Consider the following 23,374-nt stretch of genomic DNA (forward strand, 5'->3'; position numbering starts at 1 on the left):
GGCTGGGCACCAGGCTGGCAATCAATAATGCAGAGAGGCGGTCACATGTCCTTGCTGGCTGTCGCAGGATTCCTCTCTCCCCCCCAGAGTCTGGTTACTTCCAGAGATCAAGTTCCAGCCTCTCGGCTGGTGAATTATTAAACTCCATCAGTGTTCCCTTTGTACCACATCTCTGTCTTCCTGCTGTCCTTCCTTGCTGGTGACAGGCTCCTTCCATCCAGCTGGCTGTGCAGGAGCAGAGTCCTTCAGGCCAGAATAGCACCCTGTTCTCCTTTGCTCCTTGCTTCTCTGTGGGAGAGCGAATAGGCTCCAGAGATGGATCTGTCCTACAGATCCACCATCTCCATCTATAAGGTGAGTGTTGGCATCAAAGGCAGCTCCTGACTGTATGGGGGATGTGTGGGTGGGAGATGGGTGTTTTCTGCCAAAGGCTCCCTTGGGTGGACAGCTGAGGGCTGAATCCATTCACAGGCTGAACTGCAGCAGATCCTGTGGACTCTGGGCTGTGTTTGGGACCAGTTTGCCTCAACCAGTCCCTGTTGAGGCATCCCTGTTTGGGAGACGGAGGAGAGGGTGGTGTGGTTCCTAACATCAGATTCAGGAAGTAACTGGGCAGGCAGGGTGGCTTGGACACGGAGCATGGAGGGTGGCACACCTTGGTTGCTGGCAGGAAGATCGATGGGCTGGTTTGCCCCTTCCTTGAAAGAGTCTCTGATCTCATAAATGCTTCCCTACACACACCAGTGCTGAACCAAGAGAGGAGGGCTGACAGAAATGAGGAGTTGCTTATTCCAGTCGCTGGTATTCTCTGTAGTCAATGGACACCTTAGATAAATGCAAACAAAAGCAGAGAAGCTGGTTGTCCATCCCTTCTCTTACTAAGCTGCCGAGTCTGGCAGTGCAGCACATCCTGGCCAGGAAAGGGTTGTGTTCATGCCTGGATAAGCAGTGGCTGGCTGTGGGGTGAAGGAAAAGGCAGCTCAGATCCCCTTGCAGTTTCTCCCCTGCCTGCAGTGGGTGTGGGCCCTTGGGAGAAAGCCATCTTCATCTAGGTAACACTTGGCTGTGCAGGGGGCTGCCTTGCAGCCCCTCTCCTGGCTGCCTTGGGAAGGCTTGGGGCAGCTGAGGTTGCTGGCCAGCCCCAATGCAGGGACTGGCTGTGCTTGGCTGGACCTTGTCTGGTTCCAGTGCTCCAGAGGGGGCTCTCGCCCAGCCAAACCACAGCCCAGGAGCCTTGTCCTGCTGAGCTCTCTGGGCATGAGGAACAAAGGCATTAACGTGCTTCTGCCTGGCCACAGAGTATCCTGGAGCAGTTCAATCCTGCGCTGGAGAACCTGGTGTACCTGGGCAACAACTACCTGCGTGCCTTCCACGGTGAGTGGGGTCCCACAGGGCCAGGGCTCCAGGCCACAGTGCTGCCTCCAGCCTGGGCACCCCCACCCCCTCATCCAGGACAGGGTTGCTGCTCTGCCACCGCTGCCATGTCCTGAGCTGCTCTTAAGCACTGTTCAGCTCCAGGACCCACTCCTGATGGGGAGAGATGAGGGCCTATAGGCAAAGTACCAGGAGGTGGCAATTCTGTGTGCTGCTTGCTGGAGCTGGTGGTGGTGGGAAGGCAGGCTGGACCCTTACTACCCCTCTCCTCTCCCCACAGCACTATCCAAAGCAGCTGAAGTGTATTTTAAGGCAATTGAGAAGATTGGGGAGCAGGCACTGCAGAGTTCCACCTCACACATGCTAGGTAAGGCTCTCCTGCACATCATCTTCTCTCCTGTGGTGAACCACAGTTACCTCTTTTTGACCTTCTCCCTTAGCTGGTCCACTTCCAGGTACTGGGGCAAGAAAGACGGCTCCTCTAAATAGTGTCTCTCTGTACCAGGCCCTGTCCAGGTGGTGACAGTCAAATTTATTGTGTGTCCTTGAATATTTCTCACAGTCCCAGCGGTCTTCCCTGTATCAACCTGAGATAAGTGAGTGAGCTCAGCTCCTGTGATGGACCTCCATGGATGGACCTCTCACAAAAACCAGTCTCTTTTGAGGCATCCTGCCCCCAGAGATGAAATTTTCATCACAGAGGAAGCATTTTTCTCCTCACTGAGGGTGTGAGGGAACAGCCAGGGAGCATGCACTGACAACAACTGATGGGGTTTTGTCCTCCTGAGCCTGCAACTCACTGGAATGGCAGCTTGGGGCTGAGGGACTCACACTCAGCAGTGTAAATAACTCTACAGCCTGAAAATGTGGTCAGGGAACTGCTCCACTGCTAAATGTTTCAGCAAAAAGCTTCCAGCAGATGTGCCCCTTCTGCAGACTCTTCTTGTCATCTGCACCTCCCAGCTGGCTCCTCTGCTCCCTGTCATCAGTCTCTGCCTTTCCTGGTTTCATAAGGCCAGCCCAGGGAAGTGGGACCATGCACAGCATCGGAGCGGGTGCTGGAGCTGCCCTCCACAGGACACCAGAAATGTGCAGTGCAGCTGGGGAGTCTTTGGGGTTAGAGATGGGGCCTGTGGGGGCTGTGGCAGAGCAGAAACCCAGCACCGGAGCCCATGGCAGAGGCAAGGCTGTCTCTGACACCTGGGGCTGCAGCAGAGCACCGGCCCAGACATCACGAGGGCTGGGGTAACCCTGCATGGGCAGTGCCTGGAGGGAGGGCTACCAGGGTGCAGAGAGCAGTGCTTGGTGATATCTCTTGGACTTTCACAGCCATGTGAAAGCTCATCAGCCTGAGCTGCACGCTGCTGGTCTGCCTCCTTAGGCACATGAGAAAATGGCCACAGGACTTTTTCACCTTCTGTCTTTTTCCCCCAAGGTGAAATTCTGATGCAGATGTCTGACACACAGAGACTACTGAGCTCTGATCTGGAAGTTGTGGTGAGTGGTTTTCCCAAGGGCTGGTAGAGGCGGAGAATAAAGTGCTTTCCTTCAATACAGCTTATCAGCCCTTACCACACTGACCCCATCAGCTGCCCTCACACATGCCTGCAGGCAGGTGCCTGCCTCCCTGCTGCACGTGGCAGAGAAGGGTCACAGGGCTGGCATGCCCAGAGCCTGCCTGCAAGTCACTTGCTCTGCAAGTTTTATGAGCCACCCCTTGAATATTTTAGTGCACTTTATCACAGTGCATGCAATATCCCATATGGTGAAGGGATAAGGGTGATGGCTCCCTCCCCTCTTTCAGGCTCAGACCTTCCACGTGGACCTGCTGCAGCACATGGAGAAGAACAGCAAAATGGACGTGCAGTTTATCAGTGTAAGTGTGAACCCCTGTCTCCTCCTCAGCTCTCCTTGTTTATCTCTCCCCTTCACCCAAGGGTTTTTGCTTCAACACTTGAGGTGGTTCTGTAATTCTTCTCAGCAGGAAATAGAGGGGTCTTACCTTTTCCCATCATGGAGCAAACTCCCCTTGTTCAGCTGATGATGGAGAGCTAAAAGAGGGCAGGTGGCTGTTCTTTGTGCAGTGGGACTTGCCAAATGCTTCAGCGGGGCTGAGAGACTCAGCATTCCAGAAGCAGAGTTCCCAGCTTCCCCAAATCCCAGGCTCTGCTGGTCTGTGGCTCCTGTGCTGCTGTGGTCCAGCTGGCCATGCTGGTGGGTGGTGTCACAGAGGAAGACAGAGGCCTTGGGACCCAGGGCTGGGCAGCTGGGTGGCAATCCTTTCTCCTGAGATGTGGAGGTTCATCAGCACTCTTGAGCCATTTAAAACTAAAAGAAAGGCATTTTATAAGAGGTCCAGGTGAAGCCTGATTGCAGGTGGGCTCAGAAGCCCAGCCACCCATCAGAGCAGGACCCTTGCTGCCTCTCAGTGTGGCTGGGTCTCTGGCTCCTCGCTGAGCCTCTTTTCTCCCTGGCAGGAGAGCCAGAAGCAGTATGAGCTGGAGTACCAGCGAAGAGCCACCAACCTGGACAAGTGCATGGCAGAGCTGTGGAGAATGGAGAGGGTCCGTGACAAAAATGCCCGGGAGATGAAGGTGAGCAGTGATTGCAGGTGCGGAGTTGGTTATAAGAACTGGAGGATTTCTCGGGAACCAGGGCTGATTTCTCAGCAGCCTTAGCCAAGGGGTTGCCCCGATGTTCAAAAGGCAGCAGGCTTATCTGGAAAGTAGGAGACTCCTGTTCTACAGGGTGCTACTGACCTGTGGTCAGTCCTGCCAAGCCCTTTCCTCATTTAGGAAGCCTCAGGAAGGAAGGACTTAATGCCCAGCACCCTGCTCTAGCTCCTCTCTGCTGCTGCTGCAATGCAAGAGGACTGGGAAGCTGATAGACATGATGACCCCTTCCAACCCTTCCCCTGAGTCCTCTCTGCTGGATTTTCACTGATCCCTTCCTCCCTTCTTTCCCGGTGACAGGAGAACGTGATGCGGCTGCGCTCGGAGATGCAGGCGTTCGTGTCTGAGAGCCAGAGGGAGGCGGAGCTGGAGGAGAAACGCCGCTACCGCTTCCTGGCTGAAAAGCACCAGCTGCTCTACAACACTCTGCTCCAGTTCTACAGCAGGGTACAGCCCTGCCAGGCTGGGGAGCAGAGCTGGGGGAGCGGACAGCAGGGCTGGAGGGGGAGCGTGCAGGCAGGAGGGAGCCAGGGCTGAGCCATCCTCAGGTGAAGGATGCACCTGTGCATGGACTGGGCAGGAAACTGTTCTGGTTCTTGCTGCGAGGTTCAGGCTGGCTGTACTAGGCTGGGAGAACATGTCTGGGGCTGAGCGTGGTGCTGGCATGGGGTTAGCTGGGTGTGTGAGTGATGGAGGAGGGAAAGGTGCTGTAGGTGTTTATTAGCAGGGTCTTTGGGGCTGGAAGATCTCTGCTGGAGGATGCCATCCTGGAAATTCCTGCCTGCAGGGAGCTGTTTGGCCATTCCCACAAGCCTAATTTTGGGATGACCTGGTCTCTCATGCATGTATAAGCCCTAGGCTTCCTCTGTAGCTGGTCTGCCTGCCCATCGTCCCCTCTTGTCTGTTTCTCCCCAGGCTCGGGGCATGATCCAGAGCAAGGCACCGCGGTGGAAGGAGCAGCTGGAAGCCAGCCGTAACCCCTCAAACAGCCACCCCCAGGGGCTGCTCCCAGCCTCCCACGGCCAGGGATACCCACCAGGACGACTCACGCCCACCCACCTCGAGATGGTGAGGAGCCACAGACAGCTTAACCTTTTTGGGGAGATACTGGAACAGGTTGCCCAGAGAGGTGGTGGATGCCCCATCTCTGGAAACATTCAAGCTCAGGCTGAACTGAGCTGTGAGCAACCTGATCTAATTGAAGACATCCTTGCTCATTTCATGTGGTTGGACTAGATGGCCTTTAAGTTCCAACCCAAAATATTCAATGGCTCTTGGGTGGTGAGGCTGCAGGGCAAGGTCAGTCCTTGACCAACCACGGTGCCTTGTCCATCGCCAGTGACCTTTCCTGGCCAAGAGAAAGAGGAGCCTGTGTGTGGGCTGCAGTGGAGGAATGTGCTGAGTTTGGCTTTCCAAGAGGGACTGCATATCTCTCAGAGCATCTCCTGCCTAACACAGCCTTCATGGATGTGTGTTCAACCCCCTTTCTTTCCAACAGCCCCAGAGACCTCTTGGGGACTTTGCTTCTTCTATGACTGGGAGCAGATCCAGCATCTTCTCTCCAGACCCTCCAGAAATGAGAATGTCTCCTCAGCCAGAGTCTCCCAGGCGGCCAATGCGGAGGACACCGTCAGCAGCCAGTATGACCCACTTCTGGGAGCAGTGCTGTGGGGACACACAGGGGCTGGATCTTTCTGGGGATAGGGTTGGGTTTGGGAAGGGACCACCACTCTACCAGAGCACCAGACCTCAGCCCTGTTCCTGGGCATGGTGAGAGGACAGTATCTATGGGAGCTGTAGAGGGCAAGGCTGAAGTAGAAAGTGAGCTCAGCCTTCAGGGCAGAGTCCATCCAGGGCAAGGCCAGGCTGTGTGAGGTGGGGAACCTATGAATGTACAATTTTCAAGGCTCCTCGAACTACAAGAACTGGTTCTTGCTAGAATTCCCATTTTAGTAAAGCACCTTCTCTCATACTACCAGATTAAATATTAGCTTGCCCTATGAAACCCAGCCGCTTAACCCGTGACACACCTGCTTTTCCTTCCTGAGAAATTTTAGCCTAAAGTTTGTAAAAGAAGTAAAAAAAGGACAGGGAGAGAGAGAAATTACCCAAATAATCAGTAGCTCTAGCAGGGCAGGAAGAGGACTGTCAGGCAGGGAGGGCATCAGCCAGGGCATGCAGTGCTTATGCTCTGGGCATTTGGCCAGAGAGGACACAGTGCAAAACAAATGGGTTTGGCTTGAATGGATTGTCTCCTGCAGGATGCTCACCCTACTTTTCCCATGCTGTGAAAGGCCATCTGCTCCTCCCCTAGAGCAATTCCTCGACCGGAAAGCAGTGGTCCCTTTGAGGAGCAGGGTCCTGCAGGAGGATGCCAGCCTCCAGCCAGACCCTTGGGTGCCTCCCCACAGGTTTGCTGCCCGCGGGCCGCACGTCCCGTTCGGGCTCCTTTGGCGAGGCCAGCGCTGGCAGCGAGGGCAGGAAGAGGAGTGGTGGCACCACGAGGGTCCAGGCCATCGTGCCCCACACGACAGGCGCCAACCGGACCCTGCTGCCGTTCGAGCCCGGGGATGTCATCGCGGTGCTGAGGCCAGAGGCGCAGAATGGCTGGCTCTACGGCAAGCTGGAGGGCTCATCCACGTACGTGACGCTGCTGCTGTAAAGTGGATGGATGCAGGCTTGTTGAGTCTGGAGCTGGGAGGATTAACCCCAAAATGACCACCCCCTCATGCCTCCTGGTGTGGCCTGGGCACCGTGTCCCACCCACCATCGCAGTGGGGCAGCGCTGTGTCCTCAGGGATGCGGGCTCTCCGTGCCAAGGAGAGATGGAGATGTGCTGTGGCAGGACTGGCGTGGATGGGCTGCCTGGGGAACCTCCGGGGGCTTTGGGTGGAAGAGCCAGGGATGCAGTGAGCCCCTCCTGGCCTGCATGACTGAGTGACTCCTGTCATGGGATCCAGCTCAGGGCCACGAACTGCTGGAGTTACCTGAGAGGCCTGGCATTTCTTAGCTCACGCTGCAACTGCTGCCACAGCCTCCAGCACAGGCAGGGCACGGAAACTGCTGCACCCAGCACTTACTGAATTACTCGCTGTGGCTCTGCCAGCCAACATCTGGGTGTAAAGCCTGCCCCGTTCCATAGAGGATGTGGACTGCAGGAATGCTCACAGATGTGAGATGAACAAAAGCAGTGCCTTTCTTTGGGCAGCTGTTTCTGGAGTGGAGCTGCTGTAAAATCCCTGGATGAGTTTTCCACAGCTTCCTTGTGATTGTGGTTGGTTGGAGTGTCTCTTGCTGGATTGCACCAGCATTGCTCCCAGGTTTTGCACAGCTCCTGAGATAAGTGAGTCCTGCTCCAAGCTCAAGGTCCATCCCACGATAAGCCCTGTGCCCCATCTGTAGGTGACAGAAGTGCAGGAGCCCTGTCACACATGGTAGTGGCAAACGTGGCTTGATTGATGTGTGAGATGGGTGCAGATCAAAAGTGTTTAGCAAACGGATCTGAAGAACCACAAGCCACAGCTGCCTTGACCTCATTTGGCTCTGTTCCTGTGCCCTAGGTGTGGCTGGTTCCCTGAAGCTTATGTCAAGCCTTTGGAGAATACAAGGGAGATGGAGGAGCCAGACACCAGGTAACAGGATGGCAACTGGCCAGGCAGAGCTCCTGGTACACCACAAATCCAGTGGGGTAATTGTTCCAAGTGTGCCCCATGGAGCGCTGCAGGGTTCCCATGCTGTAGGACCTGCCAAGAGCCTCATTGTGCCCTGGGACCTCGCAGGCTCCCCTAGGCAGTTCCCATAACTTGTGCAATCTCATCTCCAAGGTTCTTGCAGCTGGGCCAGTCCAAGACACGTGCATTTCCTCCAGAGACATCCCATGTTGTGCTAGCACCTGTGCTGCTCCCTGATCCCTGCTCTCTGGCTCTCACCTCACTGTCCTCTGCTTTGCTCAGGTCCTTCCCGCTGCGGAGCAGTCACAGCATGGATGACATCCTGGACCGTCCCAGCACTCCATCCTCCAGCAGTTACTGGCCTGCTGCTGCCCAGCCCAGCGTGCCCACCCCACCTCCCCTGTCAGTGGGTGCCAGCAGCCACCAGAGCGGGGTGGTCACCCCAGTCACTTCTGGCTCCAAGGTGAGTGCAGCAGCAGTGACGCTGTAGCGGGTGTGTGTGAAGGGGGCCCCATCTGACTTTCATCCTCCAAGGGCACACCTGTTCTGCTTTGGCCTGTAGAGACAGAAAAATTGCCTTTCTGATGTTGGTGAAGGGACCTGCTGCTTTCCTGAGTCTTGCTAGCACCAGTCTTTCTCACCCAGTCTGTTCACATGCCACCCTGTCTGATGACCCCTGCCAGTCTTCCTGTTGTGTGCAGATCCTCAGTGCCTGGCTTTGCTCCCCCAAGGGACTGCTTTCCTGCCCCTGCCCTTCTCATCTCTCTCTCTCTTTTTGCTCACCAGGGACCCTTCAGTTCAGTCCTTTTCTCCATGACCTCCCAGCCTGATTTCTGGTGGCTCCAGGGCAGCACTTCTTTCTGCTAATAGTAGGACCATGGAGTGACCAGGCTGGTCTGGGAGTGGGTGACCAGCTAACAGAGATGCCATCCTTCTTCTCCCTTCAGAGAATGGAGAAGAGTTTCATAGGGCTCCTCTTTTAAATTCACATGAGGGTTGGCTTAAACTCACAGCTGGGGTAGGGAAAAGCTGGGAGCAGAGGCTGAGGGCACAGCACAGCTATATTTAGGAGACTTAGAACAAATTGTGTCCAACTCATGGTTTATGGATGGCATACTGAGAAGGAAGTCCTCCACTTACCATTGCTTCCAGCAGTAGGGAATTGACTGGGAGACCCAAGTTAAAGGTGACGACCTGGGGGAGGAAAGAACAGTGCTGCCCATGGGGCATGACTTCCTCAGTCTCACTGGAAAACCTTTTCCACAGTAACTGGTTCCAGGCCAGCACAAGGTTGCAAGCAATTGAATGTCTCATAGAACTGAAAATTGCAACATTTAATCACTCTTTTTTTCCCCTTTATGTCCTGCTCTGTGGTTTCAGGTAGCCTCAGGGTGCACAACATGGGGAACAATCTCTGCAGCCTTCCTGTCCCTCTGGGTCACTGGGTTTTCATCCTGCCCTAGGGCTAGGGTGTAGGGATAGACCTGGGACTGAGTCATGAAAAGTGTGCAGCATTTGGAACAGCATGGCAGAGTGGGGAACCTCTCTATAAAGCAGGGAAAGACTAATTTGGAAAGACTCAGTTTTGCTTTAAATGTATGCCCAAGACACCCCCAGCTGAGCCACAAACAAATGGGTGTGACTTCCCAACTGGATGCCAGATAGCCACGTGTGGCTTTCTTGTCTGCCACCAGAGTACTTTAGCAGGTCAGATGTCACTGATTCTTCACTATCCACTGGCCAAGAATAAGGGCCACAGGGCCTAGGTCCAACTTTGTCCATCAGGTTTGTCCACTTTTCAGTAATATGTGGTACAGGGTAGGTAGGTACAGCTCTGGAGTTCCCCGTGGATGCAGGGAGCATGTGAGGGCATGGACCTCAGACTTTTTGCCAGGGTGTGTGGGCAATATGAGGGGGCATCTCTGGCTGTGCTGGAGGGTGAAATGTAGCTCAAACTGTCACTGTTTGCTGTGCTCTTCAGATATGACATTTTGGGGATCTGAGTCATCTCCTTCCTTCCCCAAAGCAAAGGAAGATGTCCAAGGGGAGTAAGGAACCTGTGGTGTAGGGACAACCCCCCACAACAATATTCGGGGTGTTATCTACAGTGGGGAATTTGTGGACTTTTGTAAAGCTTGACTGAATAAGGAGTCAGAGCCCTGTTAAGAGGACTTGGGCTCCTAACTCACCTAAGTGTTTTGTGAAATCTTCCTCCATGTGTGCAGTGTCTCCTGCCCCACTCTTCTCTCCACATTGCCTACTCCAGATTTCTCACTGCTGCTTTTCTCTTCACTGCAGAAATCAGGAGTATTTGACCAGCCCCCTGAACTCTTCCCACGGTGAGTAAGATGTGGAACTCCACGCTGGAATAATCTGACAGAGGGGAGTATTATTACAACGCTATTATTATTTAATCTTTTGGATTATCAAATGTGGGAGCCACAAGGAAGTGTCTAGGGAAAAGCAATGCACAGCCTACCTTCCAAGACAGGAGGCAGAGGTGGTCCATTCTGTCCTCTGCTGATTGGGAAGGCCCTATCCTGACTCAGATAAAATGAGGTAGGAGCTGAGCACCCTGAGCACGTGTCCAGACCCGCATGCTCCTTCCCATCCATCTTGGAAGGGTCACAATAGCAGCTCACAGCCTGAGTGTGGAGCTACACGACTGTGCATCTCTGCCTGCTTGTAAGGGCTGAGGCAGAAAAGGACGTGGCTTTGAGTTCTGATGAGTCAGGTCTGTGGGGGTGAGACTTGCCATAAATCCCTGGTTTTCTTCCTCCTGGAGCTGGGTTGATGTCTGCATGTTGCTGGTGTGGTGCAGTGGCCTTTTTCCACTTCCCAATCCTTGGTTGTAGGGTTGGTGTACACTCTGTGAGTGTAGAGTGCTGTCATGAGGGACAGCCATGTGCCTGTGTCCCTTCCTCATCCCTTGGAAGAAGGAGGGTGAGGAGCCCTTGGGAGATCCCAAGGGGAACCACATGGGAATGTGCAGCAGGGTGTGTTAAGGATGGAGAAAACACACTCAGGAATTGACTTTACCACACTCTCCTCCTTGGCATGGAGGCGACTGCCACAGGACTAAGTGGCCCTTCCTTGGTCACAGATATCCCTGCATGGCATTTGCAGCCTTTCTGATGGTTGCCTGTTTCCTTTCCCATTCCAGAGGTACCAACCCCTTTGCCACAGTCAAGCTGCGCCCCACAGTGACCAACGACCGCTCGGCCCCCATCATCCGGTGAAACAGGGCTGTGGGCAGTGAAGGACTCCAGCAGAGAGGGAGGAGGAGAATTGACAGTGCTGTGACCTCCAGCTGGGCAGCAGCCTAGTGCTACCACTCCAGGAGTGAACTCTTTTCCCCTCCCATACCTCTGGGACCATGGCACCCATCTCACCTGGGTGCCTGGTGTGCTTTAGCCAGGAGCAGATCTCTGCTGCCCTTTCTGGATTGATCCCTGCTTCCCTCCCCTTGTGCTGTTACTGTGCTTGACTGGGAGGGAGCAGTCTGCTGTTACTGGTGCTGGTGGCCTGGGAGAGGGGATGGTGCTGGAGCTGGAGGTAGGGCTGGCTAAGGCCATCTGCAGCCAGGGCAGTGCTCTTGGGATGTTGAAGGTGAATCATTGCTACCCCTGCTGTGGGCAGAGAAGGACTGTCACCAAACAGTTCCTTTGCCACCAGAAGAATGAACTCCAAAAGAGAAGGCTACAAGAAGGCTTCCAGTGGTCCAGCTGACAGGGTCTGGTCTTGGCCTCTTTGACAACTGTGTCCATTTGCAGCAGCACCTGCCTCTTCTCACCCCAGGTGCAGCCCCTCACCTTGCTGGGCAGTGCTGGGGCAAGGCAGGGGCAGGTGACAGTGTCCAGCACCACTGCCCTGTTCCTTCAGGTACTGTCCTGTGGAAAATAGATGGGTTTTAAAAATAAAATGGAGAATGCATCTTCTGTGTCCATTTCAGTGGCTGGGGCATCACCTCAGTCACAGGATGCAGGGGGAGGAGGACAGACACTCCCCCACCAGCACTGGGGCCATGGTGGCTGCCCACGCTCGTGGTGTCAGACACTGCAGTGCTGTGAGTCCACATGGAGCAGCCACCAGCCCAGGGGTCTGGGGTGGATGTGGAGGGCACCAGGAGGGCTGCACTGCCCGTTGCTGGTTGCCCCCCTGAGTGCCCCTGTCTGTCCTGTTGCTGGAGGGCAGCAAGGACCTGTGGCCCCCTTCTCCTCACCCACTGCTGGAATGTGTGCTCTGGGCACTCCAGGGCTGCTCAGTGCAGGGGAAAAACATTTCCCTAGAGCTTGTGGGGGCCTCATCAATCTGGGAGTACCTGGTGTGTGCTGGGGGAGCCCTCACGGGAGCGGCAGCATGAGCGAGGGATGGAGCACCAGCGATGGCTTAGCTGATTAGCCTTATTAATAGACATTAAACCCTGGCTGAGAGTGTGGCCAGGCCCCCGCCGCCCCCCTGCTGCTGAGGGGCTCCAGGGCTTTACAGCCCAGGCCTTGTCCTCCCCAACAGCCCACCTGGGCTGAGCCCCAGCCCCCTCCCTGGAAGTAAAAGGGTAAAAGGGTTCCCCCACAAGCAGCCAGAGACTGGCTGGTCCCAGTGCCTGCCAGCCCTCCTCTTGTGGGCCAGCCCCTGGGGAGGCTGGCTTTGAGGGGGGCTCTTCAGCTGCCCGGGGTGGGCAGGATGTGGCAGTTTGAGCCATGGCTGGCAGCGATTCCTTGGCTGCTCCACCTTGTCTCACTTCTCTGCTGGGCACATGCCCTGCAAAACCCCACCACCGCTTCTCCATCGTGGCTGGCAGCTGAGGAAGACTCAAAGGCTTCAAAAGCAGCTGCTTTACCTGTTTACTGAAGCATGGGCACATGGTCTCCTCCTCCACTGCCTCCCACCCCAGCACCCCTCACCCTCACCCTGCTTCTTCCTCTCTTGGTCCCTCTGACTGAATCCATCCCTGCCAGCCTGCCCTGCCCTGCTGGGGAAAACGCAGGGAGCCCCTGGGCAGCGGGATTACCGGGGGATTCGGGCTGTGGCAGGCAGCCACCTCGTCCCCATTGGCTGGAAAAGCCTCTTAAAAGTGGAGAAGTGCTTTCTGCCCGCTCAGCACCTGCTAGTCTCTGCCGACCTGGAGCCATAAGCAGCTCCTGACCCACATCCACACTGGGGGTGCCGTGGGACACTGCTGGCACCCACAGGAGGCAGGGGAGTGCCCCACACAGGGTGTGCCCCCAGATCTGCCACAGACAGCTCTGCTGGGCACCACTGGAACTGGAGGGAAGCAGGCTGAGAGGGGGATTAGCTGTCTTGTGAGGACGTAGCTGCTCCAAAGGAAGGAACGGAGCACAAGAGACTGCTCGACAGGTGCTAGATTCCTGCAGGCATTGTCCTGTGCCCACCATGGAGAAAAGATCCAGCAGGACCTTCTAACCAGGCACCCTCACCCAGAGCCGGGAAGTGCCAGCCAGTGGGAGAAGGAAGCGCTGCTGAGGGATCTGCTCAACCCTTGGGGGCTCAGCTTGTGCTCGGAGGCCATCGCAGTGTTGCACAGGTCAGTGCTGTGGAGGGATGCTGGCACCCTCGCCCCAGCAGCCAAGAGGAACAACTCCCCCAGGCCTGCATTCATTTAATTATCTAAAAATTGCTTTCCTGGAGGTTGTCTGTGGGTTGGAGAGGCTGGTGGCATGAAGTGTGGGCCTTGCACTCAATAAATAGACTCCCCACCCCATCTGTACTGCATGGAGGCACTAAGAGCATTTATGTGGACCCTCCTGGGTGCAGCTTGTCTAGCACAGCGGGGATTTTCTGGGCGTTATCCAGCACTGTCTGCACTGTGCTCTGTGTGTGTCCAGGGACTGGCAGCCACAGCTGAACCTGCTGTGGTCTTCACCCTTCCAGCCTGGTCAGTGCAAGTCTTCTTGCAGCCACCTGCCGCAAGTTCTGCTCTGGCCCACCTTCCTGTGATGCAAGGGAAGGGCAGGTGCCCATGCTGATGAGCTTTTAGGTGCATGTGAACTCACAAACTGTGTTTTTACTTGTGGATAAAGCTCCTTAACTGGGGACAAAATGATAGTGTGCAAAGGTAGGGGCAGGTATGTGGTGTGGCAGCTGTGAGCAGAGAAGCATGTGTGTCATGGTGTTAGGAACGAGGCAGCTCTGGGCTGCCTGGCTCACAGCTGGGATAAACCTCCAGCAGAGCTATTACAAGGTGTGCTATAACATTTTGGCCTTGGAGGCATTGCCACAGGTGAGCTCCTCTGGTGCACCCTGTCATTTGCAACCACACCTAGCTGCAGGCAGGAAAAAATGCTTTCATGCTTTGCTGTACAGCTCTGTAGCACGGAGCAAGTGGCTCCCCAGAGATGCCTTCCAGCTCCAGACTCAAACAAGTACTCACAGACATTTGTCTAATGGGCTCATCATTGACAGGCAGTGCTCTGAAGAGCATGTCACAGACAGACAAATATTTTCTTGCTAGGATGCTGGCAGGGAGCAGCAGGGTTGAGGGAAAGATGGATTGCAATGGTTTGATTGATTCATTTAATTTGTGGAGCAGGATGAGCTCATGAAAAGCAAGGCTGGAGAAAAAACTCTCAGGCTTGGTTTGGTGGCAGCTCTTACTTGAAGTAGCTGCGTGCAGCAGAGGGTGCAGTGGTGGAGCACCAGCTCTGATTGAGAAATCAGCATGCTTTGGCAGCTGGTCACCTTTTGTACAGCTGGATCCAGCTTGTCAGTCAGCTGGAGCTGGGACAGGAGCAGTGGGCAAAATGGCAGAAACTGAGCGAGGCATTCAGTCTGGCTGTCAGGGTGCCAGTGATCCAGAAAACACCAGTGAGGGCGAGATGGGGAGGAGTGGGTAGCTGGTATCATTACTCTTTTCTTCCTTGTAGGGATTCCTTGTCTTAAAAATATCTTCATAGCCCCCTGTTTTCAGTTAATGTGTCTGTTCCTTGCCATGGTCCCTGAGACCTGGGCTGGGAGGGAGAGATTAGAGTAGCCTGTGCTGGCCCCAGTGGTTCAGCCCAAGACTTGCTAGGAAACAGCCATCCAGACTGAGCCCCAGTCCATGCTCAGAGCCAGATTCAGCTCTCTTTTTTTCACACCATCCTGAAAGTTTGGGGAACTCTGCTGCAGGGACCCATGGTGGAGGCAGGCACCTGAGTGCTGCACTCTGTTTTTCCCCTGCAGAGGGGAAGGAGGGCTACAGCTGAGGGTGACTGTGGAGTAAGACCACTCTTGCCAAGTAAGGGCCCTCTGTGCTATCCACACTTTTGTCTAAAGGATTTGCACTTCAGCATCCAGAGCAACAGCAACTATGGGAATCAGCTCAACTCACCCCCTTTGCATGGAGGACACCAAGAACAGGCCCTTCCCTGAGAAATGCACCCAGATCCAAAGCTCCCAGGTTCTAGCTATGTGTGTCACATCCACAGGACAGTCCCTGTCCCCTCAGCACTCTCTAGTCCATTTTTGACTCCTGGCATTTCCCACAACCGCTGGTGCCAAGGGATGAGGACGCTGCTGCCACCTTGCAGCCCTTCAGCCAGGAGAGCTGGGCAGGAGAGAGGACCCTTGCTAGGAGTGTGCTGCCACCAGACAGTGATAGGAGACAAACCAGACCCAAAAAAGCCCAGCTCAGGCGTGCAGAATGCCTGTCTAATCTACTTGGGAGCATCTGCAGTGTAAGTGCAGTGATGGCTTTGCATGCAGGTGTGGAAATAATCCTGGCTGACAAAGAAACTGTGGCAATGGTGCTGCAAGGGGCAGAACCTGGTACCTAAGGGAGAAAGGAAAAATATACCCACAGCAGTCAGCTGGAGCAAAATTCCTGGGCAGCTTAAGAGCCCTGAGAGCAACTCACAAGACATCCCCTTTAATTCCCTCCTTCTCCCCACTTAGGCTTTGTTCCGGCCCCTCTGTGTACGTACAGAGCCCTAATCTCTCTGGCATGCAAATAACCACCGGGTTTTTGTGCTCTCCCCCTTCACCTATTTCGGAAATCTTGCCCCTGAGGGCGGGGAGGGGAGGGAGAAGGAGAGTGCCATGCACTGGGGCCTCCCAGAGGGAAGAACAGAGGGCTTAATGGATCTCCTTGCCTCACTGCTGGAGGTTTCTGTGCCAGGGCAGGTCTTGGGGGACTCCCCCTGGAGCAGACCAGCATGGGAGAGGCTCAAAGGCAGATTTTAGGAAGCAAAAAGGGTTCACATCGCTGGTCTTCGCCTCGCCCCATCTGTAGGCAAGGCTGGATATGAAGCAAGGGGGGTGCTGCAGACCCTGATGCTGCACCAGGTGCAGCATTCCAGGCCCAGCTGGGAGCTGTTACAATGCTTGGCTGTGTTTGGCCGGGGTTATGGAGCTCTGGGCTGCCCCAGCCTCAGGGGGAGCTTCCCACCTCTGCCCAGCTGAGGCATGACCTCACACCCCAAAGCAATCTCACCTCACCTGGCAGGATCAAGGTGCAAAGAGCAGATGTGGCCCCCAATGAGCCTCTCAGAGCCTGGAGATGGTGGGCACAGAGAGAAACCTTGTAGTAAATATTTGTTCCTCTGCTCTGTTCTGCTCTGCTCTTCTTGCAGCCCCAGCAGACTTTCTCTGTTTCCCTACTTCCTCCCAGCCTGCCTTTCCATTCCTAGGTTAGAAGATGGGGAGACCTGACCCAGAAGAAGGGCAGCTGCCGGCTCCTGTGAAGCCCCCAGATGGTGGCTGGGGCTGGATCGTGCTCCTTGGCTGCTTTGTGATCACCGGCTTCTCCTATGCCTTCCCCAAAGCCGTCAGTGTCTACTTCAAGGAGCTCATGAAAGATTTCCATGTGGGCTACAGTGACACAGCCTGGATCTCTTCCATCATGCTGGCCATGCTCTATGGGACAGGTGATGCTTGGACACACTTCCCCCTCCTCAGCTCACACCTCTCCCACTCTGCCATGGGCCCAGACCATCTCCCCATGGACTCTCTCATGCTCACTGGCCTGGCCATGAACCACGATGCAGAATACAATTGTCCTACCACTTCTCTTCTGGAAGTGTGCTGCATCTCATATCCCTGTTTCTTCTGCCCCAGGAGACCTCAGGGGTCACCCCACCTACATCCCAGACAGTTGATACAGGGTTTGCTCCCACTGCTGAAGCGCTGCTCCTGTCACACCAAGCACCAGGGAATAGGGCTCCAAAGGCAGGGCAGAACAGAAGCCTCCACATCACCAGCCCCTCTCCCTTGGCCAGGCCCAACAGATGTGTACCCAAGCAGCCAAGGAGTGAGCTCCATCACTGCAGCTTCATCCTCCCTGAGAGCCCTGCTTGGGCTGCCTGCCCCTTCCCAGCTGTCCTGTCTCCTCCTGGTCACCTGCTCTGTCTCCTGTGCTTCCTCCTAGGACCAGTATGCAGCATCATGGTGAACCAATTTGGCTGCCGGCCCGTGATGCTCATTGGTGGGCTGCTGGCTTCTGCTGGCATGATCCTGGCATCTTTTACCACCAACATCATTGAGCTTTATCTGACAGCTGGCGTGCTGACAGGTGAGAGCCCTGGGATTTGGGGGGAAACACAGGCTTACCTGGGGAAAGCCAAAACCACGTCGTATTTTCCTCTAGCACTGCCATGTCTAGTATCAGGTCTCCCCAGCCTATTTGCACACAATATGGGAAGCACCTAGTCCTGAATGTTGCACCTGTGAGAGATGCATCTGCTGGATCTAAACAGCAGGGGCCTGTGGTTGAGAGACAGAAGAAACCTAGGTGGTGCTCAGTGATCATGGTGACTGTGGTAGGCAGCATCAGTACAGAGTGGCAGGGGAAAAGAGGCAGAATTCCTGTGTAAGGCTCAGGTCCTGCCTAAGTGTGAGCACAATTACCTGATTCAAACCCGCTTCAGGTGAACAGGCTGGTTTAGCCCATCCTCTGCAGGGGCAATCCACCAACACGAAGGCACAGAGGGTTGTGAGGAATACATTCATCCCATCATGGGACTTCAGGACTAGGATAGTCTGAGGGGAGTTTTCAGCTTGTTGCAAAACACATCTCATGTTCTTGCACTCCTGGCTCTCACTCCAATGTAGGTCTGGGTATGGCACTGAACTTCCAGCCCTCACTGATCATGCTGGGCACCTACTTTGACAAGCGCCGGCCTCTGGCCAATGGACTGGCTGCTGCTGGGAGCCCTGTCTTCCTCTCCTCCCTCTCTCCTCTGGGGCAAGTGCTGCTGGAGAAGTTTGGCTGGCGAGGAGGGTTCCTTATCATGGGGGGCCTTCTGCTTAACTGCTGCACTTGTGGGGCAGTCATGAGACCCCTGGATATGGGCATGAAGAAGAAGATGGGGAAAGCTCAGGACAAATATGAAGCCAAGGAGATGCTGCCCATAGGAGGGAAGTCAGAGGAGGGAATCAGCACCACTGATGGAACCAAGAAAGGCAAGAAAGTCAAGAAGAAGCCCAAGAAAGGAAAGAAGCTTCTGGATTTTAGTATCTTCTCCAACCGAGGGTTCATCATTTACACCATTTCAAAGTTCATCCTGGTTCTGGGTCTCTTCGTGCCCCCCATACTGCTGGTCAACTATGCCAAGGACACAGGCGTCCCGGACACCGAGGCGGCGTTCTTGCTCTCCATCATCGGCTTCATAGACATCTTTGCCCGCCCAGCCTGTGGCATGGTGGCAGGGCTGAAGTGGGTCCGCCCTCACGTGGCCTATCTGTTCAGCTTCTCCATGCTCTTCAACGGCTTGACAGACATCTGCAGCGCCAGGGCCAGCAACTACACAGGGCTGGTCATCTTCTGTGTCTTCTTTGGCATCTCCTACGGCATGGTGGGGGCACTGCAGTTCGAGGTGCTGATGGCCATCGTCGGCTCCCAGAAGTTCTCCAGCGCCATTGGGCTGGTCCTGCTCATCGAGGCTTTCGCCGTGCTCATCGGCCCACCCTCTGCAGGTAGGTGTCTTTCTGCAGGTGCCTCTTGGCCGCCACTGCTCCACTGAACTGCAGGTACCGGGCACGGACACCGCACTTGAAGAAAGACCCTATTTCTTAACTTTAAATTTGCTCTAGAAGCTGAGAGCTGATCTCAGCCTTCACTACGAATGTTGCATAGAACCATGTTAAGGATAGGGTCAGGCACATGCTGCAGACAAACCTTTTAGAGTCTTCATTAAGACAAAGCAAGTGTCTCTCAAATGCTCCTTGGTATCCCTGGCCTTTTGATTGGCACTGTGAATAGCGATCTCAATTTGTTTGGATCCCAATTCCAAGGCACAGGTGTTTTGCTGTCAGTCAAGTCAAAACAGTTTGCACAGTCCCCCAAGGCATTTGTTGGTAATTTTTCTAAGAGGATCAAGACACTCACAGCTTTTCAGCCAGTCTAGTCTAGGTCACCGCCCCTGGTAAGGTCCAGGCCCCACAAACAGCCCATAAAAACAGGCTGTTGAATGGAGGTTGGTGTAGATTAATGTTAAGTGACTGATCACATGTGAGAAAGCCAAATCATGCCCAAGGCTCATTTCCAAACAAAGTGCAGTTTCCTGATTCACAAGGAAGAGTCAGGGACAAGACTATGGAAAATCCCCAGGCAGGAACCAGTCTGTTGTTTCTTGCACTCCCTTCCTTCAGCTGTAACACATAGGCTAAAGCCCAGCATTGAAGACCTTTGTGTGAATGGTCTTTTCCTCAGCACAAACCAGCAGTTATGAGTAAAACCTGCCCTCAGCAATTCCAGCCAGTTCTCAAGTAAAATTTGGCAGCCAAGAGAGGACCCTCTTAAATGCTAACAATAATTCCTGTCTCACTTTATAAGCTGTGGGGCAGTCAGCAGCCCCAAGCCAGGGAGGGTCAAGAAATATGTGTCTTGGAGGCAGCTGCAGAGAGATCACTGGGGAAGAGGGGGATTTAACAGCACCTTGCTCCAAGGAGCAAGGCCCACCAGTGAGGTGTAAACAAAGGAATCCCTCAGCCCTCCTGCCTCAGCTCAGCTGTGCCTTGGTGCTGTGTGACCATACAGTGGCACACAGACAGTGTAGGGTCACTGAAGAACCGTGCTGGGGGCAGCCAGGTCGTGCTGGGGGCTGTAGGACCCCCCTGGCACAGGAAGCCCGAGCGCTCTGACAATCCTGATGGCTCAGACTCGGGAAGAACAGTGCTCAGCTGGGAGAAGGGGGGTGAACAAAGTGGCTTTGTTTGGTGTAATCCTCCTGAGCTGCTTCCCGCTCCGTGGGGCCCAGGGGGTTTGGCACAGGATAAGCTGCACTCACACACACGCACACGCACACGCACGCGCGCTGGGGCTCCTCTCTCGCCATCTGGTTTGGCTGAACAGGGCCACATTCACCTGCCCAGGAATGCACCACGTGCCTCCCATGACTGCTCCGGGAGGCACCTCGGCGTGTCCTGGGTCTGGTTTCTGTAGCACAGCAGCGACTGGGGTCACGTGCATTTGGGAGCAGAGCGCGGTTCCACGGCTGCATCCTGACCACAGCAAGGCAGTTGTTTGTGCTCCCCAAGGACTGGGACCTCTTCCTCCATTGCCAGCTCCAGTGGATACAGAAAATATGTTGAGAATATCTCTGGCACAGAAATCATCATGTGTGGGCCAACCAGAGGGATTTCTCTGCCAAAGAGAAATTTGTTCTTCCCTTCAGAATGTTTTCCTGACATAATAGCTTAAGAAATAGCAATGCCTCTCAAACCTTCTTTTCTAAGACTGGCCAATCCAAATCATGAGAGGCTTTTCACACTTTGGCAAGTAGAAGATGGCCCACCATGAAAGTGTCACAATTATTTAAGCTTCTCCAAACAAGGGAAAACACCAACCATGCACTGTACAGTGCAGCTCTTTCCCAGGGTGATTTTTAGGTATTCAGGTTTCTTGCTGTTCCCTTGAGGAATGGGTCCTCAGACAAATGCAGGTGTTGCCCACCTGCACTGGGCTGTCCATTCAGGAGTGCGTAGGGTAAATTTAACCATCTCATGTCTTCTCCAACCATCAGGCCGCCTGGTCGATGCTCTCAAGAACTATGAGGTGATCTTCTACCTGGCGGGTTCGGAGGTCGTGCTCTCCGCCCTCTTCCTGGGTGTGGCCAGCTACTGCTGCCTGAACCGAGGGAAGAAGGAGCCTCCCCCCGAGAACAACCCCACTGCCGGAGCGGGGAGCGACACCGAGGAAGCGGAGTCCGACGTGCAGGAAGCCGAGGAGCACAGCAGCGACAACCACCAGCCGGCCCACAGCACCGACAACGCCGTGGTGGTGGCCAGCGAGGAGGCCAACCATGTGGCAGAGGAGCAGCGAGGGGAGGGAGGCGGCTGTCCCGCAGGGGACGGGGAGGTGCTGGCACGGGACGGCTGCAACGCTGACCAGATGGTGGAGAGGGACAGTTTCTAGCCAGGGCAGAGAACAGGGATGTATAAAACTGGCCTTGTGTGCAAGCACTTCAGCATGGGAGGGTAGGTGGGATGCGGGGAGCAGAAAGCTGGGACAAAGGCAGATGTAAGAAATAAGAGGAAGAGGTATAAGAATAGCCGGTCCCTATGTACATATGTCCACAACCTACCCAGTGATACGTCTGCTTGCATCCTGCACCCATGCTGGTACAACACAGGCTCAGAGCAGCCCAAACACCAAAAAGAAAAAAATAATAATCTTCTTTCCTCACTTTCAAACCAGCCCTGGAGAAAGTCTTCTGAAGAGGCTGCCAAGGACTCTCCTTTTCCTTCTGCATTGTCACAAAACAGAACACAAACAATTAGAGACTCTTTGTAATCAGATCTGGTATGCTCTGTTCTGGTGTCAGTGTTTCCTTCACCCCACTTCCCTGTCTGGATAGTATCAGTCTCACTGGCAGCACGTTTAGGAGGTGCAGGGGCACCAGCACGGGGGCAGACACCAGGCTCTCTGCAACACCTCCCTCGGGCACTGCCGAACCAGGAGACCACCAGCTCCGAGCACCTCTGCCTGGCACATCTTTTGTGGACGGTAAAGCTGGGGCAGTGACACCTGATGCTGCTTCCCCAGGTAGAGAAGCGCTGCCTTAGAGGCTGCTGCTGAGGTACAAGAGGAAGACACCTAAGAAAGGCTAATGCCATTAGGTGTGCAGCCACAGCACGGAGCCTCGCTGACAGGAATAGCACCAAGCCAGCTTTATCTAGGCTCAAGTGAGCCCCGTTGACGTGTGAAGGGAACAACTTTGGCCCCTGTGGGGGCGGGGGTTTCAAGGCAGGTAAATAACCGTGTCCCAAGCGATTATCCACTGAGCAGGAATGGCACCAGACGTGCCTGTGTTTTCCTCTTAAATAGAGAAAACCTCCTTACATAAAAGAATCAAAGGTAAGGCAGAAGGACAAGCCCCAGTCCCCGAGTGCCGCTAACGAGGGTGTTGGAGCACGTGGTGAAGCAGGCATGACCCCCTCACCCCCTGCTGCAGTGGTGGATTTCTAGATTCAGAGAGGACAACCTTCCCTGGCATGCTTAAAGCACTTCTAATCTGCTTTAGGACTGGATCTTTTATAAACACCCCTGGCCAAAGCTCTTTCTTCCGGTTTCCTGAACTGCTTCACCTCAGAGACCCTGGGGGAACCTGTGACTATAACAGGGGATCAAAAACTAAGCAGAGGGCTACAGGGAAGGCAGCCTGTTGGGCCACCAAAAGTTATGTTTCATTCCAGACCAGACTGACTACAAATTAATGGGTAGTTGGCAGGATCCATAAAGCCATTTAAACACAGCAGGGGAGTGGGGACATGCAGGAAAGGGTTTCATTCTACGTGCTCCCAAACAAAAAACAGCAGCAAATGATGAGCAAAATAAAGCTGTTGAAGAACATCAGTTTAAGAAGAGACAGAAGAACTGGAGATTGGAGGGGAGAAGGTAAACCCCATGAGGCTGTACTCTGTCCCACTATAGCTAACACCATTGTTAGATCTCATATTGAGCTATTCACAGTGGTGACTTTGGGCTTTTTCCTACTCAAACTCACTTAGAAATATCCCAAACAAGACTAAACCCCATACCAAACCCCAGATGCAACACTCTGAGAGAATGAGAGCAGCAGCAAGGGCGCTGGGGCCCTGCAGGCATTCACCCAGTGCTCTCAAAGCTTGTTTTCCCTTTCCAACAAGGAAAGGTCGCCGTTTCTGCTCAACCAAGCTGCTCTGCAGTTCTTTCCCCAGTAACCCCAGGCTGGGTTTCCCTTATTCACTAGTATGCCCTCCAAGGAGCTCACAGCTTCCCAGAGGTCCAAGGTCCATAGCATGAAAACAACGGCCCTTGTCAGCCAGGCCAGTCACTAGAACAAGGTCCCCTCTGTTTCCTTGTCACAAGCCAACATTTCCCACTAAGCCTCCCGCTCTTAAATTATTTTCACAAAAGCAAATAAAAGCCCTCAGGGTACGAGGTCTCACTACAGAGAGTGCTGCAAGATTCCCAGACCTCTTCCCAAAAAACCCAGCTATGCTGCTTTACACTTGGTTTCAATGGCTTTTAGGCAGACTCTGCTGAAGCATTTTCAGTTCCCCTTCAACTGCTTCATGTTTTGGCCCAACAAACAACTCTGAAAGAGGATCAGGGACTTAAGCATCAGCTGAAGCTTGTGATGCAACAGATGAACTGTGTGGAGAAGCTGGCCTGGAGAGGGACAGGGATGCCACTTTGGTGGGACTAAGGCACCTGGTGGCCTTTAAAAGGCCGGTGCT

General features: G+C 54.4%; 2 protein-coding genes across 2 annotated transcripts; both read left to right on the plus strand.

Annotated features, from left to right (window-relative positions):
• The first annotated feature begins 312 nt into the window (after positions 1 to 312).
• Positions 313 to 10,973, plus strand: BAIAP2L2 (BAR/IMD domain containing adaptor protein 2 like 2). Its single transcript, XM_059472916.1, has 14 exons — positions 313 to 354; positions 1,299 to 1,374; positions 1,655 to 1,741; positions 2,810 to 2,871; positions 3,179 to 3,250; positions 3,852 to 3,968; positions 4,347 to 4,493; positions 4,962 to 5,114; positions 5,545 to 5,686; positions 6,458 to 6,686; positions 7,607 to 7,678; positions 8,000 to 8,180; positions 10,016 to 10,056; positions 10,881 to 10,973. Exons 1-14 carry the CDS (start codon positions 316 to 318, stop codon positions 10,954 to 10,956), a joined length of 1,494 nt encoding a protein of 497 aa, XP_059328899.1. The 5' UTR covers positions 313 to 315; the 3' UTR covers positions 10,957 to 10,973.
• Positions 10,974 to 16,352: 5,379 nt separating this feature from the next.
• SLC16A8 (solute carrier family 16 member 8) lies at positions 16,353 to 21,068 on the plus strand. Its single transcript, XM_059472810.1, has 4 exons — positions 16,353 to 16,581; positions 17,082 to 17,225; positions 17,765 to 18,628; positions 20,677 to 21,068. Exons 1-4 carry the CDS (start codon positions 16,353 to 16,355, stop codon positions 21,066 to 21,068), a joined length of 1,629 nt encoding a protein of 542 aa, XP_059328793.1.
• Positions 21,069 to 23,374: the final 2,306 nt, after the last annotated feature.

Source organism: Ammospiza nelsoni, chromosome 5 (assembly GCF_027579445.1).
Source record: "Ammospiza nelsoni isolate bAmmNel1 chromosome 5, bAmmNel1.pri, whole genome shotgun sequence".
Classification (NCBI taxonomy): domain Eukaryota; kingdom Metazoa; phylum Chordata; class Aves; order Passeriformes; family Passerellidae; genus Ammospiza; species Ammospiza nelsoni.

Excerpts from the sequence above, each read along its gene's own strand:
- BAIAP2L2 (XM_059472916.1), top strand. The coding sequence starts at position 316 with ATGGATCTGTCCTACAGATCCACCATCTCCATCTATAAG. Across the intron at positions 7,679-7,999 it reads ATGGAGGAGCCAGACACCAG|GTCCTTCCCGCTGCGGAGCA; the intron begins GTAACAGGATGG and ends TGCTTTGCTCAG. Across the intron at positions 10,057-10,880 it reads CCCCCTGAACTCTTCCCACG|AGGTACCAACCCCTTTGCCA; the intron begins GTGAGTAAGATG and ends TTCCCATTCCAG.
- SLC16A8 (XM_059472810.1), top strand. The coding sequence starts at position 16,353 with ATGGGGAGACCTGACCCAGAAGAAGGGCAGCTGCCGGCTCCTGTGAAG. Across the intron at positions 16,582-17,081 it reads GGCCATGCTCTATGGGACAG|GACCAGTATGCAGCATCATG; the intron begins GTGATGCTTGGA and ends GCTTCCTCCTAG. Across the intron at positions 17,226-17,764 it reads GACAGCTGGCGTGCTGACAG|GTCTGGGTATGGCACTGAAC; the intron begins GTGAGAGCCCTG and ends ACTCCAATGTAG.